At 46.4% G+C, this 17,222-nt stretch overlaps 1 protein-coding gene across 1 annotated transcript; it reads left to right on the top strand.

Annotated features, from left to right (window-relative positions):
• Window positions 1-7,839: 7,839 nt before the first annotated feature.
• Window positions 7,840-17,045, top strand: LOC141730400 (uncharacterized). The gene is made up of 2 exons (XM_074547746.1): window positions 7,840-8,755; window positions 14,867-17,045. Exon 2 carries the CDS (start codon window positions 14,881-14,883, stop codon window positions 16,330-16,332), a length of 1,452 nt encoding a protein of 483 aa, XP_074403847.1. The 5' UTR covers window positions 7,840-8,755; window positions 14,867-14,880; the 3' UTR covers window positions 16,333-17,045.
• Window positions 17,046-17,222: the final 177 nt, after the last annotated feature.

Here is a 17,222-nt window from a genome sequence, read left to right as displayed (position 1 = left end):
TGACATTCCCAGGGTGAAGTTGCTGATGCACCCTGCACCATTCTTGACCCACTTAGAATATCTCCGCCTAAAGGAAGCACTTTCCACAGCCTTATACTCTCTTAAAATGCAAACTAGGAAAAGCACCACCTATAACATCAACAGGAGTTTTCTAAATCTAATGCATAAAATTAACCAATTTCAGTGTCAATTACAAAATTCCTTTTAAGCTAACTCATTAAACTCATTTACATGCTTTCATTTAATTCCCCTTCATGCTAATGTTCTTTAGTGACAGAACACAGACACACACACAGACACACTGAGGCTCAGAGAAGTTTATTGACTGTTACCCTGCATGACCACAAGCCCCAACCTGACCAAGTTATACACACCCTGCCAGAAACCTTCCTACAATAGGGTTTTCCTGGGAGTAGTGGGCCTCTGAGGGGAAGCCCTACCCTTGGCACTGGGATGCCAGGCAAGGACACTTCCTAGGACTGAGTGCCTTCAACACTTCTCTTATAGGAGTGATTTTTCTACTGGATACCCTTTAGTGACCATTTGGGCAAAGCAAACCCAGGGACCCCCGAGTGAGAGGGGCTTGGTGAAGGGAGGGTGTTGTTGCTTTTGTGTACCCTCCATAGCAATCAGTGCCACAGAAGTTAAATTGAACTTCACAAAAGCACCCCATCTTTTCTTTGCTCCCTGTTTTATATCCTGTTCTTCTAGATGAGATAAATCTCACATGCCTGGGCGACTTCTCTTGCTGCCTCTCAAAGTTTAGGGAGTAAAATGTGAAAATGAGCATTAGTGAAAGTTTCAGTGGGGAAGTTCTGACTTATGTCCTTTAGAGAATAGATGACTAGAAAGTTCACTATGTCCCTGTTGCCAGATTGCAGCTACATATTAAATTAATGCTTCAGTTCACATATTCCTTACAAATGGCTGAAATCTGTTCTATAACCTGTCCAATTCTGCCAGTAGTAAAAATATGGTACTTAAGTGACATACTCTGTATAAACTTTACTGTTTTATAAGTTTATACTACCCTGCAATCTTCTGTCTCTCAGTTGCTGAAATCCACTGGGCAGCTACCATTGTTTTCATCAAGGACATCAGGAATTGCCCCCATGACTGCTTAAGATAGTTCCATGCTTGTGGGAAGAGATCAAACAAGATTTATGGTAGTCACTATGTGGCAAGACAATTTGCCTGACACTGATGAGGCTAAAAAAGATAAGGCAGCTCCCAGCAGCAAACCTGCCAAATAATTCAGCAGATAAACGAATCCTTCTATGATCCCTCTATGAATATCACTAGGATTATGATATGACTAAGGCAGAAGTTGACACAAGTGTAGGAAGAAACAGGTAAAGAAGCAAAAGCAGTAAAGCAAAGTAAGAGAAAAGAGACAAAGATTCAAGTACAAAACTTTTTTCCACTTTCAGCTGCAGCCCTTATGCATGTTGTTACACATGGTGACCTGTATCTTGCAGATTCCTGCTGCAGTTCCCAAGCTGCAAAGAGTAGCATATGTTGGCTACATTTGTTGTACCTATCCTATACCACATTCCCTGAATCCTGAACAGTAGCCCACAGCAAAGCAGACAGGTCGGTAGTAACACAATTAAATCATAGAAAGGCTTGTCAAAAACTCCAGCAAATTACTCAGTAAACTGCTCATGGGCAAACTTTGCATTCCGAGAGTTATGCTGAAAATAAAAGAAATTCACATCTCCATAAGGATTACAACAGACCAACGGGTTCCATGGGCTATCCAAAATGACTTTCTGCTTCTACTGGAACTCCATCACTCTTCTGGGACTTGTCCCATGACAAGCTCTTTACTCTAATTTGGTCCAAGAAAGTTCATGTCTAAGGTTCAAAGGCCTTAGATTTATCTCACCTGTTTCCATGAACCTCAGTGAATTCCCTGTAACTGCAGTTGTTTGTTACCTTCATGGGAAAGAAAGAGGTACCTGAAGGAAGCCAATGAGGGGGAAACATTCATTTTCCTCCAAGAGAGCAGAACCTTGGAACTTGAGCTCTTCAGATGAAGTCTTAGCATGCCACGTGGGAAACACTGTTAGCAACCTGCACCTAAAAGTTATTAGGCTTTATCTACACTATAACCCCTCCGTAATAACAAAGGTCTTTGCTTTCTCATACCAACATCTTTACAGTAAATAGCAAGAGATGAAATAGCAGGCAAGCATCTGCAAGACAAAGTTATTCACTGGAAAGAGTTACAAAGATGGCCAGACTATCTTATCTTAGACCATTTATTTGGGAGTCTTACAAAGCACCCTAACAGTAGAAAAAATGAATGCTTAAGCTGCAGGTGACCTTGCACAGAAACAGAGTGAATGCCATGGACCATTCTCTATGAGCAAGGCTTCGTGTGCACATTAGTGTATATTACACATCACATTGAAACAAGAAAAAGGGAATTAAAGGATTAGGCTGCTTTACATGAGACATGCTGGGAATGCCTAACGCTTGGTACTTCTACAGGACTAGAAGAAAAAATCATTAAGGCAATAAAACAAGAATTATTTGCTACAATGATGTGGCATAGACCTCCAGAGAGAGAACAAAACCAAACCAAACCCAAACAAGCAAACAAAAAAATAAACAAAAAAAAAAAAAACAAAAACACCAAAAAAAAAAACCAAAAAAAAAAGAGAAAGAAAAAAAATGGGGGTGGTAGGTAGGAGACATAGACATCTTGTAGTTTAAAATCACATTGGAGTCTTGAAAAAAAACTACTTCCAAAATCTCAGTCCTTGGAAAAAGATTTGAATTGCAGATTTAAAGAAGGCAGCAAATTATTTAGAGATAGAAAATGCTATAATTACCTGTTCATCAGTTTTCAAAAACAGATACACATATATGCTCTACCTAGGTAAGAATGTCTACATTGTGACAATATAAGTTTAACTAGAGCCTGATAAAAAAAAATATTTTATAATTACTAATTAGGGGTAAATCAATTTCTGTTATTCTTTTCTTTAAAGCAGAATAAATTACTCTTTTGAAGAGGAATCTCAGAGAAAGCCATAGTAGTTGCTACAATATTTGGAAGGTATGCAATGCTTTCAGTTGACTAAGTCATAAATTTGAGGTAGTCTGGTAAGTTTCTATAGAGATTTTGGCCAAAAAAGCAAGAATCAAGACTGTTTTTATGTGACTACCCAAGTATTAGTTGGAAACAAGCCATTTGCTTAAATAGAATTTTCAACAGTCAAGATAAAACTACCAACACAAATCAAAAATTTAAAGCTTCTTCTTCTTCTTCTTTTTACTGAACGTAATTCTGTCCAGTTTCACTGCAAGACAATTTATTTGAGCTCTCGCAGAGATAGGCCATTATAAAGGACATCTACACTGGAAATCCTTACTGCTGGATTAGTAGGAATAAACATAAAGAGTTGAGCTAAAGCTCCAACCAAAACTCCAGCTTTAATAAATCCTGGAATAAATGTCCCATGCAACACGAATAGGGATGTACAGTCTGATTTGCAGATGGGGCTGTCTTTGGATTTCAAAATTTGCAGACATTTTACTCTTTGCACTGTAATATTATAGTACACAATTTCCACAAAATTACTGCAGATGCAAAATGAGGGATCAAGGCATAGCAGAAGAAATAAAGGAAAGCTCTGTGACAGTAAATTTAAATTTCACTTATAAGTGCACCAAGCAGCTGAAATGGAATGCCCCATGTACATTAGCAATTATGCTGTACTTGCCAACAGTGATTGTGGGGAGATGCCAGAAAAAAGCCTCTGTCTCTCAAAAGTAATAAACTTTGTGGCAGTTTTTTTACAGTTCTGCTTGCTGGCTAAAGAGAATTAGGCAGTGTATTTATCAGTAATGGATACATTTGGAATTTTTTAGAAAGAATTTAGTTTTTTAGAAAGAATTCACTGCAGGTTGGCTCTTAACAGAACAGAGCTGCATAAAACAATGCAAACTTTTTCATATACTGTTCAATAATCAACAGTTTAACTACCACCTCAATCCAAAAGAATACCCTAAATCCACAGACAGAGGTCTCCAGCTGCATGAAAGCAGAGTTTCAATCCTTACGACAGTTATGATCCTACAGAAATACTGAAGTATAAGGGCAAGAATCCTCATGTTCCACAAATACTTACATAGTTACAAAAAATAGTGAAAACTGAAGGCCAAAATAGCTGCCTTTGGCTCATGCTTTGAATATATAAGTTGTAAACACGAAATCATGAGTTTCTAAAAAAGAGTATGCTATCAATTACTTCTACTACTTTCTAAAGACAGTGTTATTTCCAGTTCAGTCTTTACAATGTCTTCTACAACACTGAAAGCAGGTGCAAAACTTGAAATTAAAAAATTACTAAGTAATTCTAGTACACCATTACTTGTTCATTAAATGTCTCTACAGGATGAATGAACGCTAGTCTTACAAAGTTCTGTCTTTCCTCACACACAAATATTCCATTCATTACTCCACAGTAGCATTCAAACTGAAATTTTAAGATCCTTATATACATGTGTCATTAGAACAAAACATGGTGGACATGTGGTATAGTTATATGATGAGGGTTTTTTCTCAAAAATATTGTTTTATTTACTATCTCATCCAGGTAGCAAACCCAGAATAAAATTATTTAGTTACAGAGTACGTTACTTCACTTTCAAGGTTTTTGTTAAACATTTTCACTAGGTACACAAGTGTGCCTCTCTTTCCACATTTCTATCAGAAAAGGCAAAGTTGCAAATCAAGGTGTTAAAAACAAATGAGAAAAAAAATGAACAAAAAACCGCTGATAATCACAAGTAAGAATAGCTTTATCCATTATTTCCAGATTTTGCCAAACATGGAGAGCTTTCAGTATACTTTCTAAGGTTTTAGAGTTTTGTTAGGGTTTTTAAAATCTATAATCTTTATTTTCAGATTCTTCTAAACAAGGGGTTTTCTGCCCTATTTCTAAGTATATTGTTTGTTTGATACAGAAGGGATATTGATGATTCTGAGCTCTGATATGCTAAGCATTTGCATTAACTTGAGGGGTTTGGTGGTGGTATTTTTTGTTCAATGGTTAAATAGTTTCTAACCCCTGCAGATTAAACTGCTTTGTAGTATTTCAGTGAATAAACAGGGCATAACAGAGCTATTACACGTTTTTCTCTACCTTGCATTTTTTGGATAACATTTCATCAAGACAGCTGAATTTAACTTTATGACTGATTCAGGACAGAAATAACTGATAACGTATATTCTAAGTGGCCTATAAGCAGAACAGAAGTACTTCTACCTACCAACAGATGATCAGTGTCTGACTCAGAAGTGCATCTCCCTTCAAAAGGTTCATCATTTTTCAAAAGGAGATTAGCAACTTAAATCCAGAAAAAATAACTCCCATTTTAGTTTTTTCAATACATTTAAAAACCTTAGTTTTCAACTTCATTATAAACCTTCCACAACTGAAGTGCATTAACAAAGTATCATTACTCCTTTTTCACCAACATTTTTAGAGGCACAGCATGAGAAAAAATTTTAAACCATTTAAGAGTCAGAAAGACTAGAATAAGCATGCTTTGACATTCAGAATGATAAATTCCTCACCATACTCTAGTTATCCCTGTTGCCACCATTTCCTCCTCTGATTTATGATGCTTGCAAGAGACAGGCTTTAACTTTTCATACTAATGTGCTTCCAACTCACTACACACAAACAGAGTACAAAACCCATCACTTGTTCTCATTTTAACTTCTTGAAGCACCTTTTTTTCTGTACAGTTTCTAATTCAATTATGTTTGAGTTCAATTTCAGTTATCTCAACTAACTTAGACACAGCAAATCAGTTGAGCCATACTAGTACACAACAAAGGCAGAAAAGCAAATGCTTTTACCTAATCTCCTTCTAATTGTTTGAATACATTGAACAGTCTGGTAAATACAGTGTAGGCTACTACGTAACTGTTGCCAGGCAGTAAATCATTCAGATATACCTAACATATAAAACTTGATCACTTGCCTAAATTCTTAATCTGAAACAGAATTAATCCATTTCAGCTGATGGTATCCTATTCATGTACTTCTGCTAAGCACTCAATCCCTAGTATCAGGTAGCCATGTACCTGGGGGAGTGGGAAATAAAAAAAGGAAGATAGTCCTTGTTTCTAAAAGCAAGCACATGACAATGAGAACAGTTTCAACAAAACCAAAACCATACCTAAACAACCTAGTGGATGAATACAAATCAAAACATATTTGATAAACAGGGAAAGAGGCCAAACAGAGAAGAGTAAAGTCAATGAATCATTCACATACATATGGAAAGCATACAATTGCTTTCCATATTAAATCAGAGATACCAAAAAGCACACTGCAACTGAAATGTATTATAAAAGCAATTGCAAAAAGAAGGGAAGAAAAACCAAAGCAACTGACAGGCCAGTTGGAAGAAAAATAATGTCATTACTTGCCTGTGCTACAAAGACTTCAGAATCTATAGCTGCTATTAGCTTCCCACTATGGTAAGCCAAATGCAGTAAAGGGCTATGATTCCATAGTGGCACTGGTAAAATTAAAGACAATTGTTCAGATGATGTAAACCAACTGTTCTAGCTTGTATCAATGAAAGATCACATTAAATACCCAAAAATATTAATGAATTGCTCATTGAAGATATTTTCCCTTTAGAAATACCTCCTAAAAGTATTTTTTAAAAAATGAAGAAGACAGAATACAGAAACATTTAGGTACACAGCAGACATCTAGCAAAACAAGGATAAATACCAGGATTAACATTTAGATGTAGTTCTATTAGATGACAACTCCTCTACTGCTACAACAATCTCATGAAAGCCCCTTTCACTAAATCACTTTCACACTGATTCCTTTTCAATGCAATTTAAACTCATTATGTTAAATGAGCACTATTATATCTGCACTAAAATAAACATAAGTACTGTTTTTATGCTTGCCTACCATGTAAATCACCCTCTAAAAATACCATAGTTCTGTCTGTTGCAGTGTACTTAAACATACACATTTGGAAGTTGGTAGGGGTTGCTCTATTTTTAATTGGATGAGTTGGTACCTGAAGTGCACAAGTAAAATTTTTAACTTACAAGTGTTTATACTTCTCACAGAAACTGTCATACAACTTGTATAAAGCATAAAATTACAACAAACACATTGTTCTATCTTCAGTATGTAACACAAAATTATTAAAAACAGCTGCAAGAAAAATCTTGAGGCATTAAAAGAAAAATGTGCTGGTATGGCTTATTGTCACAACCAGTTGTGACATGACAAGATTTCAACTGGTACCTCCATCTTTCCTGTTTGTTCTAATAATTGTCTTTTATATAACAAGAATCTTTTACTGTAGAATGGTACATGCAACTCACTCTACCACCTTTTGCACCAGGTATATAAAACGGGACTTAGAAGATTAGGAGATGATTTTATCAAAGCATCAGTTTTTGGAACAGATGGGATCTTTCATGAAATAGACCAGTGCAGTTTTCGTAATGCAAACCCTTTCCTTCCTGGAAGTTCAGTCTGTGTCCTTACTTATACAAAGAAAAGAAGATGAGAGTTGAAGAAATGGAAGCTTGAGTTAAGGCATATATAACTTACCAGGTTTGATCATACAGCTGGTGGCTACTGAATTTACTTCTGTTGTGCAAGTTAAAAGCAACTGTCAGCTGAAATCAAAGGAGTGGCATAAGCATGAGATCAAGTTTAGGTCCATCTGAGGCCTGTTTCAGGACATATCTTTCACATCTTCAGAAAGGATGCAATTATAGCCTGTGAATATACAGGAGAACAGCTCTGCAACATTTGGGTCTGTTGTAGTGTGTTTTAAGTTTCTCAGTTTGCTCCCCCATTTTATGTACTGTACCCTCCTTTGTTCATTGTGAATGGTTCCTCTCTCCCCATTTTTTCCCGCCACTGCCTCTTTGTCAGTTAAGTTGCTTAGTTACCGTGCTATTTTTAGTTGCTAATGTTACAGTTTGTAGGACCGCTCCTCCCTCATCCCACCTTATAAGTGGATATTTTCTCCTCCCTGGGCACAGTCAATCACTCCCCACTCCTCCCAGGTTTCGAGAACCTTCTCCTCTCTGGGGGTTGTGGTTGGCTGTGGTCCCGGGGCCCCTCCTTTACTTTGTATTCGTTGGTCTCCGGTGTATGTCAGTTATGTTCAGTACCTCCCTTTAAGTTTCCCCATTGGATAGCTGGGCTCCCTCCTCTCTCCTCCCCTTCCCTATAAAACCTCGTCGCTCCCCCTGTTCGGGGCCATTTTGCTGGTTGGTGCCCCTCCTTGTTGGTGCCTCCGGATCACCAAATAAACCAACGGTTCACCCCCAGCAAGTGGTCACCTCCTTTGTCGTCTCGCGTGCGCAACTCCGAGCTCTTCCACCAGCCCAGCCTGAGGCCAAGACGCCGAGGGGGGCTGGCTTCCTATGCGCAGGGGCGTTGGCCTTCTCACCCCTCGAGCTAGCCGGATTTAGGGCCGCATACGCCCTCGCGCAGTGTGGCGCCCAACGTGGGGCCTGAAGTGGACCACTGACCACCTGGACAGCTGACCACCGGACCCCTCGGAGTTGGACATTTTGTTCCTTTGGACGCCGCACTACCCCAGGTAGTAGCAGGCCCTGTTTTAGGGGCAGCGCTCCCTGGGGATCGGGATCGAGACCCCTCGCACCCAGTGAGGACGACCCCGGAGACGAAGACCCCCACCTGATTTTTCTTTTGCTGTCGCCACCAGGCTGGTAAGATCGGGCCCCGCTCTGGGGACCTTTCCGACTTCCCCCCTGCCTTTTTAACCTTCCCCTAGGGGTACATGCCCTGCATTGGGGACCTACCCCCCACCCTTTTCCCCTGAGGCTCTTCCTCATCCCCGTGCCTTTTTTGTTTTATCTTCCCTGTGGGGTCGGTATCCCCAGACTTGGGGCCCGGACCCACCACCCAAATCCTTTTTCCCTTCGCTGAAACCCCAGACTTGGGGACAGTGGGGGGAGCAGGGGCTGGTGGCGAGTAGCTTGTTGTTTTAGTTTTTGTTATTTTTCAGGCGGGTGGTTGTACCACCAGTGGATTTTCCCCCTTTCTAGTGACAGCAGTTCCTGCACTAGAAAGGTGCCATGGGTGCTGGCTTGGGAAAATCCCAAAAGGAGGTATATTATGTTGTAAAAGGTTTGCTGCTTGGGGGTGGTCAGAAGGCCCCCAAGCAAGAGTTAAAGTTTTTGGTTAAGTGGGTCTTTTCAAAGTTCCCCGAGGTTTCCCCGGAACTTGCCAAGCAGCCACGGTTTTGGGCAGCCGTTTTGGCCAAATTGGAAGAAGCTGTTAATTCCGGGGAGACGAAATTAGCAACCGTGGCATTCTGGGCGGGCAGAGTGCTTGCGGCACTCCGCTCGTCAGGGGAACCTAAGAAAAGGCCCGCAAGTTTTGGTTTATCCCCCCGTTCCCCTCGTTCTGTTCTCCTTACCCCTCAATCCCTTCCCTCTCCCCTTAGGCAGGAGCCCTCGAGGAGGATTTTGAAGGCCGACAAGAGGCAGGGGGTCCATCCTTCCCCTGCTCCCCCTCGACCTGCTCAGCCTCCCCCTTCGAGGAGCCCTGGCCAGGTTCCTCTTCTTTCCTCACCCTCTACCCCAGTTCCCAAATCCCCAGTTGATAAGCCTAAGGTTGTTAGGTTTGTAGATGATCCACAAAATGGCTCCCTGGGAGCCCAAGATGGCGGCGGCCACGTGGTCGTTCCCGCCAGGGCTCCTTCTTCTTCGGTTAACCCCTTCCTCCCTTGCCCCAACCCCTTCCTTCCTCCAGACCCAACCTCCTTTTCGGTTACCCCTCCCTCATATCCTCCCTCCGCCCCACCCATTCCTCCGTCCTCCGCCCCTCAATCAGCTCCTCCCCAAACTCCTCCCCCGGCTCAGCCCCCCATTCGCTCCTCCCCCGCTCCGCCTTTGTACTTCCCTCCGCCTCCGAGCGTCACCCAGGGGGCGGAGAGGGGTGGTTGGTCACGCCCACTCCCTCACCCTGCGTCATTGCCAGACCCCGCCTCAACCTCCTCCAGTTCCGGTTCCCACGCTCCTCCTTCCGGTTCCCACGCTTTGTGTCCCGGGGGGGGGGGGGGTGGATGACTGGAAGCCGGAGCAGGCGCCCTTGTTGGAAGCCGCTCCGGTTACCTACCACCTGAGTGGGGAGGGGACCCCTCAGGCCCAGTGGGTGCCTTTAGCACAGGCCCGGATCAAGGAGCTGTGCAAGGCGCAGAAGGACTACTCCCGGGGGTCAGAGTACTTCCGGGGTATGCTCCGCAATGCCCTTGCACAGGGAGATCTGGTGCCGGCTGACCTGAGGGCCCTCTTCTCCAGCCTTGCTAGGCCCATGGAATTTAGGGTCTGGGTGGGGGAATGGAGGAGGGAGATATTGGAGGTTCTCCCAAATATGTGGGGGAATCCTGCAATGTCTCATGACGCAGATGGTCTGGTAATCACCCAGGAACACCTTTTGGGTGAGGGACAGTGGGCAGAGGGGGCAGCTCAGGCGAAGGCCTTATTCCCCTCCCAGCTTGAGGAGACCGCCCGGGCAGCTGAGCGGGCCTTCTTCAAGCTGGAGGTGGTGACCTCCCAATGGGAGGAGGATGAAGTCCGGCAGGGAGCGCAGGAGCCATACATGGCCTTTATCGAGCGCCTCTACCGATATGTGGAGGCGCAGGCGCTCGGGGATGATGACAGGGAGAGGATGCTTCAGCGGATGGCATTCAGCAATGCCAACGCTGAGTGCCGCAAGGCTATAAGAACTCTCCCTCGAAGTCCCCGGCCCACGATAGAGGCCATGATTGAGGTCGTGGTGCGTCAGGTCTCCCTGGCATCACGGCCCAAGAGAACATCTGTGGCTCTTGCTGAATGCCCCGAGCCGGACTTCATGGAAGCTGCCCCCGTTGCCGGACCCCCAACACCTGGGTCCGGCAGAAGGTCATCAGCCACCCACCCCTGCCATCTTTGTGGCAAAGTCGGGCATTGGATGCCCCAGTGCCCGATGCGCCATGATTACCTGGAGTACAGGCGGAAGCGGGAAAGAGAGGAGAACAAGGAGGAAAAAAACTAAGCAAGGAGCGCAGCCCCTCCCTGCGCGACGACAAAAGTACGGCGGGCTGTTCAACAACCTGCGGGGAGGGAGGAGACGGGAGAAGACCGCCGACATACGCTTTACCGGATTTGACATACTTATCAGACGTGACCTTATCTACCTGTGGTGCTGTACCTGCAATTAACACCATGTCCTCTGCTTCTCCATACAGGCTGCAGCTGACTAGGGACCTTTACCTCCCTAGCAGTAACATCCAGCTGGTGTCTGTCGACCTGCAACATCCAGGTCGCTGGAGGAAACTGGGACGTTGCAGGTGGACCGTTGTCGGGGACACCAAGCACACACCGCGAGACATCCACATCGTCCCTGGTCTGGTAACTACCGACCGGGACCGTTTCGCGGTAGGGCTGTACTGTGTCCGACCCCCACTTTTCCTCCCCAAGGGACAGGTCATTGCCCAGGCCATTCTTGTGCCAGAAGAAGATCCCTGGAAGATTTCGTCGGAGAAGACATCGCCTCCGACCGTGGCCTGGGCACAACTAGTGGGGAGGGAAAAGCCCCGCCTAACCTGTCAACTTTCGTTGGGCGGGGACAAGAAGATAGTGAGGGGTCTTTTGGACACAGGTGCAGATGTGACGATCATTCCCTCTCGGGAGTGGCCGTCACATTGGGGCTTGCAAAGCGCTGCGGGCACGATCTCTGGTGTTGAGGGCCTTCAATTGGCAAACCAATCCAAGAGCATTGTACAAATTAAGGGGCCCGACGGGCAATTGGCCTCGATACGCCCGTTCGTTTTGGACTATACAGAGCCTCTCTGGGGAAGAGACCTACTGGCCCAGTGGGGAGCCAAAATTGACCTCCCGAAGGCTCCCCAGGTTTTTCGGGCAGTGGCCACTGAGGAGCGCCGGACCTGGAAGCTGAATTGGCTTTCTGATGAACCAGTACAGGTCAAGCAGTGGCCACTCAATAAGCAAAAATTAAAGGCGCTCAACGAGCTCGTTCAGGAGCAGCTACTGAAAGGCAACCTGGAGGAGACCATGTCACCTTGGAACTCCCCAGTGTTTGTCATCAAGAAGCCCAACAAGGACAAGTGGCGACTCCTGACCGACCTCCGCAAAATTAATGAATTAATAGTTGACATGGGTCCTCTTCAGCCAGGGATGCCCTCCCCAGCAATGCTCCCCCAAAATTGGAATTTGGCTGTAATCGATATAAAGGATTGCTTCTTCCAAATTCCCCTTCACCCTGACGATGCTCCGCGCTTTGCGTTCACAGTTCTGTCCGTGAACTGTGAGTCCCCAGCCAAGCGCTATCATTGGCGAGTGCTTCCACAGGGCATGAAGAACAGCCCTGTGATCTGCCAATGGTATGTCGCTTCGCTGCTGTCACCCATCCGTACAGCCCTCGGGGATGCCGTCATTGTTCACCATTATATGGACGACATCCTCGTGTGTGCGCCCGACCACAGTCTGCTTGCCCATGCGCTTGACCTGACAACCAATGCGTTGGTTGCTGCAGGGTTCGAGCTCCAGCAGGACAAAATTCAGCGGATGCCACCTTGGAAGTACCTAGGCCTTGAAATTACAAAGCGGACCATTGTTCCGCAAAAATTGGCTATTAGGACAAAAGTCCAGACCCTAGCAGATGTCCATCAACTGTGTGGGTCTTTGAATTGGGTGAGACCCTGGCTAGGCATTTCAACCGAAGACCTAGCCCCCCTTTTCAATTTGTTGAAAGGGGGAGAGGGGCTCAGTTCCCCTAGGGCTCTCACCCCAGAGGCGGAGGTGGCCTTGGAGAGGGTACAAAAAGCTATTTCGACCAGGCAGGCCCATCGTTACCATCCGGGCCTGCCATTCAAATTTATAGTACTGGGAAAATTGCCACACCTTCATGGCATCATCCATCAGTGGGACGACAGTCCGAAGGACCAAGGCTCAGGAGAGAAGCTCTTAATCATAGAGTGGGTCTTCCTGAGCCACCACCGGTCCAAAAGAATGACACGGCCACAGGAGTTGGTAGCCGAACTGATCCTCAAGGCGAGATCGAGGATCAGGGAGCTCGCAGGGTGTGATTTCTCATGCATCCATATTCCAATTGAATTGGAATCGGGCCAATTAAAATTAAAGACCTTTGAAGAACTGCTGCAAACTAATGAATATCTTCAGTTTGCACTAGACAGCTACACTGGGCGCATCGCAGTAGATCGGCCGGCCCACAAATTATTCAATTCGGAGTTCAAATTATCGTTGAAGAAGGTTCAGAGCAGGGAGCCGCTGGATGCTTTGACAGTTTTTACGGACGCGTCTGGAGCATCCCACAAGTCAGTGATGACTTGGAAGGATCCTCAAACTCAGCAGTGGGAGACCGATGTTGCTGTTGTGGAGGGCTCTCCACAGGTTGCTGAGTTGGACGCTGTCGTCAGGGCATTTCAGAGATTCCCTGAACCTTTCAATTTGGTCACAGATTCTGCGTATGTTGCAGGTGTAGTGTCCCGAGCTGAGTCCGCAGTTCTTCAAGAGGTCACGAACAAAAGATTATTTGAATTGTTGAATAGGCTCGTCGAGTTGGTCTCCCACCGCGAGCATCCATTTTATGTCATGCATGTGAGATCACACACAGACCTGCCTGGTTTCATTGCGGAAGGCAACCGTCGTGCCGATGCTTTGGCCGCGGCTGCTGTTTCGCAGGCCCCTCTCCCAGATGTGTTCGGTCAGGCTAAGATCAGCCACCAACTGTTCCATCAAAATGCGCCTGGCCTGGTTCGTCAATTCAATCTGACGCAAGAGCAGGCCAAGGCGATTGTGGCCACATGTCCCCAATGCCAGCATGACCAAATGCCTACCGTGGCCTCGGGGGTTAACCCCCGAGGGCTGGCAAGCTGTGAGGTGTGGCAGATGGACGTAACACACATCCCATCTTTCGGTCGATTGTGTTACGTCCATGTCTCAGTCGATACCTTCTCCGGGGCTATCTACGCTTCTGCCCACACAGGTGAAAAGGCAGCGGATGTTCAGAAGCATCTGCTTCAAGCATTCGCTGTCTTGGGCATCCCTAGGGTCCTAAAAACAGACAACGGCCCTGCGTACACCTCCAAGGAACTGCGGAGCTTCCTGCAACAATGGGGAATAGTGCATAAAACCGGCATCCCTTATTCCCCGACAGGCCAAGCCATGGTGGAAAGGGCCCACCAGAGCCTCAAAAAGATCCTGTCCCGACAACAACCGGCAATGAAGGTGGAGACCCCCCACGTCCGGCTGTCAAGAGCTCTTTACACCCTCAATTTTCTAAATTGCTCTTTTGACAGCCAAAATCCTCCAGTGGTCCGGCATTTCGGCAGTCACCAGCAGCTGCAGCCCAAAGCCAGGCCGCCGGTTCTTGTAAAGGATCCGGAGACCTGGCGGACGGAGGGCCCCTTTGACTTGGTGACTTGGGGGAGGGGATACGCTTGCGTGTCCACTCCCTCAGGCCCCAAGTGGGTCCCATCTAAGTGGGTCAGGCCCTTCGTCCCGAAGCAGAGGACCAAGACAGAGGCAGTACCACAGGTCCGGCAAGCGTGTTGGCGTCGGCGGAGGAAGCAACACCACCAACCGTCTTCCTTTTCTCCTGAGCTTCCCCCTGTTTTTGAAGAACCCTCTCCTCCAGCTTCTCCTCCACCCCTTGACCTCTTGTACCATCTTTCCTCCTATTCCCCCCCAGCTCCAACCGTTACCCCTCGCATGTTTTATTTAAATTGGTTGTTTGGAGAGGAACCATTTCTGTGATTTCCATATACTTTTGCGGCTCTCTTTTCATTTCAGTTACATCTCCCCGAATGGCCCCCGCTTTGACAACGCTGGCTCCCAACCCTTGTCTGATGATGATGATGCTGACGACCTGCGGACTCCTTCTGCCACCTACGGAGCCGTGGGTCATTCCCCAGCCAAAAGTCAACGTCTGGCGTGCCTTGGCTCAATCGCTAGGACAGGACAGCATCTGCCTGGACACCAGCGCCGCAGAGGACCCGATGTCGTCCTGCCTTGTGGGGATCCCTTTCTCTCCAGGAGAGTTCCCCCCTGCCTTTCAGTCTACCTTTTCCCCTATTTTGGCCCGGAGCCTTACTTTCCTACCTGGTTTTGAACCCAGTAACGCCTGGAGAGACGGAGTGGCGAGGCTGGATCCTGCGCCCTCCGAGCCCACAGAATTACATCTACTCGGTTCCGCCAATTCTACTATTTGTTTTCAGTTTGATTATACTCTTACCCCCATCGAGAAGGGCACTGAGGTGGTCCTGCAAGCAAAGAAAGAATATCAAGCAGACCGGTGGTGTCGGGCCGTTTTGAAGATCGTCGGCCCTACCACCACCAAGCGGACCCCTTATGCCCTTCCAAGGGGGGTGTTTTTGATTTGTGGCGACCGAGCGTGGGCAGGCATCCCCTCTGGTCTGGTCGGAGGGCCGTGCACCTTTGGCCGGCTGACGCTGTTTACACCCAACGTCACCCAAATTATCAATTGGAAAAAGACCAACGTCACATCCGAATTGGCTAGATCCAAAAGAGATCTTAAAGATCTCACCGAGGACTGTGATGATGAAATTACTCATTGGTCACATTCAAAGTCGGTTGCCTTTACCATCTTATTGCCTTGGGTATCGGTAGCCAAATCTCTAGGTGAATTGGGCCGCCTAGAGTGTTGGGTGGCTAAACAAGCCAATCTTACTTCAGCCGCGCTATACGACCTCCTTACAGACGAGGAAATAACAAGACAGGCGACACTCCAGAACAGGGCAGCAATAGACTTTCTATTGCTGCTCCATCACCATCATTGTGAAGAGTTTGAGGGCCTCTGCTGCATGAACCTGTCCTCCAGAGCCGAGGACGCCAGACACTCAATAAAGAGACTCCAAGACCTCGTCCATCAGGTCAAGCAGGAGACATCTGACTGGCTGGGGGACATCTTCAAGGGTTGGGGCCTTAGCGGGTGGGCCAGTTCAGTTTTAGAATCAGTTTCTAAGATTGTTTTGAGTTTGATTGTATTTTTAGTTCTGTTTATGTTGATCCGCGGTTTGGTCCAAAAATTAATAGCCAGAGCCACAACTATGGCTGCCAATCATGCCACAATTTCCCAGGAGGAACCTTTCGAGCTGGAGGACCTCTCCTCAGAGGCCGAAGGAGCTGCGGACGAGGAGGAGTCAACCAAGCCGCCCCAAGAACATCTGTGGGCTGGCGAACTCCAGCTCGAAGAAGGCGAAGATTGGCAGGACCGGCCGCGGACATCTTCTTTTTGAGTTATACGGACATTCCTGTTTTCTTTATTTTATTTGTTAAGAAACGGGGAGATGTTGTAGTGTGTTTTAAGTTTCTCAGTTTGCTCCCCCATTTTATGTACTGTACCCTCCTTTGTTCATTGTGAATGGTTCCTCTCTCCCCATTTTTTCCCGCCACTGCCTCTTTGTCAGTTAAGTTGCTTAGTTACCGTGCTATTTTTAGTTGCTAATGTTACAGTTTGTAGGACCGCTCCTCCCTCATCCCACCTTATAAGTGGATATTTTCTCCTCCCTGGGCACAGTCAATCACTCCCCACTCCTCCCAGGTTTCGAGAACCTTCTCCTCTCTGGGGGTTGTGGTTGGCTGTGGTCCCGGGGCCCCTCCTTTACTTTGTATTCGTTGGTCTCCGGTGTATGTCAGTTATGTTCAGTACCTCCCTTTAAGTTTCCCCATTGGATAGCTGGGCTCCCTCCTCTCTCCTCCCCTTCCCTATAAAACCTCGTCGCTCCCCCTGTTCGGGGCCATTTTGCTGGTTGGTGCCCCTCCTTGTTGGTGCCTCCGGATCACCAAATAAACCAACGGTTCACCCCCAGCAAGTGGTCACCTCCTTTGTCGTCTCGCGTGCGCAACTCCGAGCTCTTCCACCAGCCCAGCCTGAGGCCAAGACGCCGAGGGGGGCTGGCTTCCTATGCGCAGGGGCGTTGGCCTTCTCACCCCTCGAGCTAGCCGGATTTAGGGCCGCATACGCCCTCGCGCATGGGTCCATTTTTTAAGATGTTGGAACAGTTTGCTTGGGTTTGCTGAATATATGTTTATGCACAGCAGAAATAAGCCAGCAATAACCTGACAAAACTGCTCTGCCTTGTATCACCTTTTAGGTTGACAGTGCTGCTAAAGACTTACTCTCATC

Source organism: Zonotrichia albicollis, chromosome 1 (assembly GCF_047830755.1).
Source record: "Zonotrichia albicollis isolate bZonAlb1 chromosome 1, bZonAlb1.hap1, whole genome shotgun sequence".
Taxonomy (NCBI): domain Eukaryota; kingdom Metazoa; phylum Chordata; class Aves; order Passeriformes; family Passerellidae; genus Zonotrichia; species Zonotrichia albicollis.
This window is presented reverse-complemented; position numbering and strand designations above follow the sequence as displayed.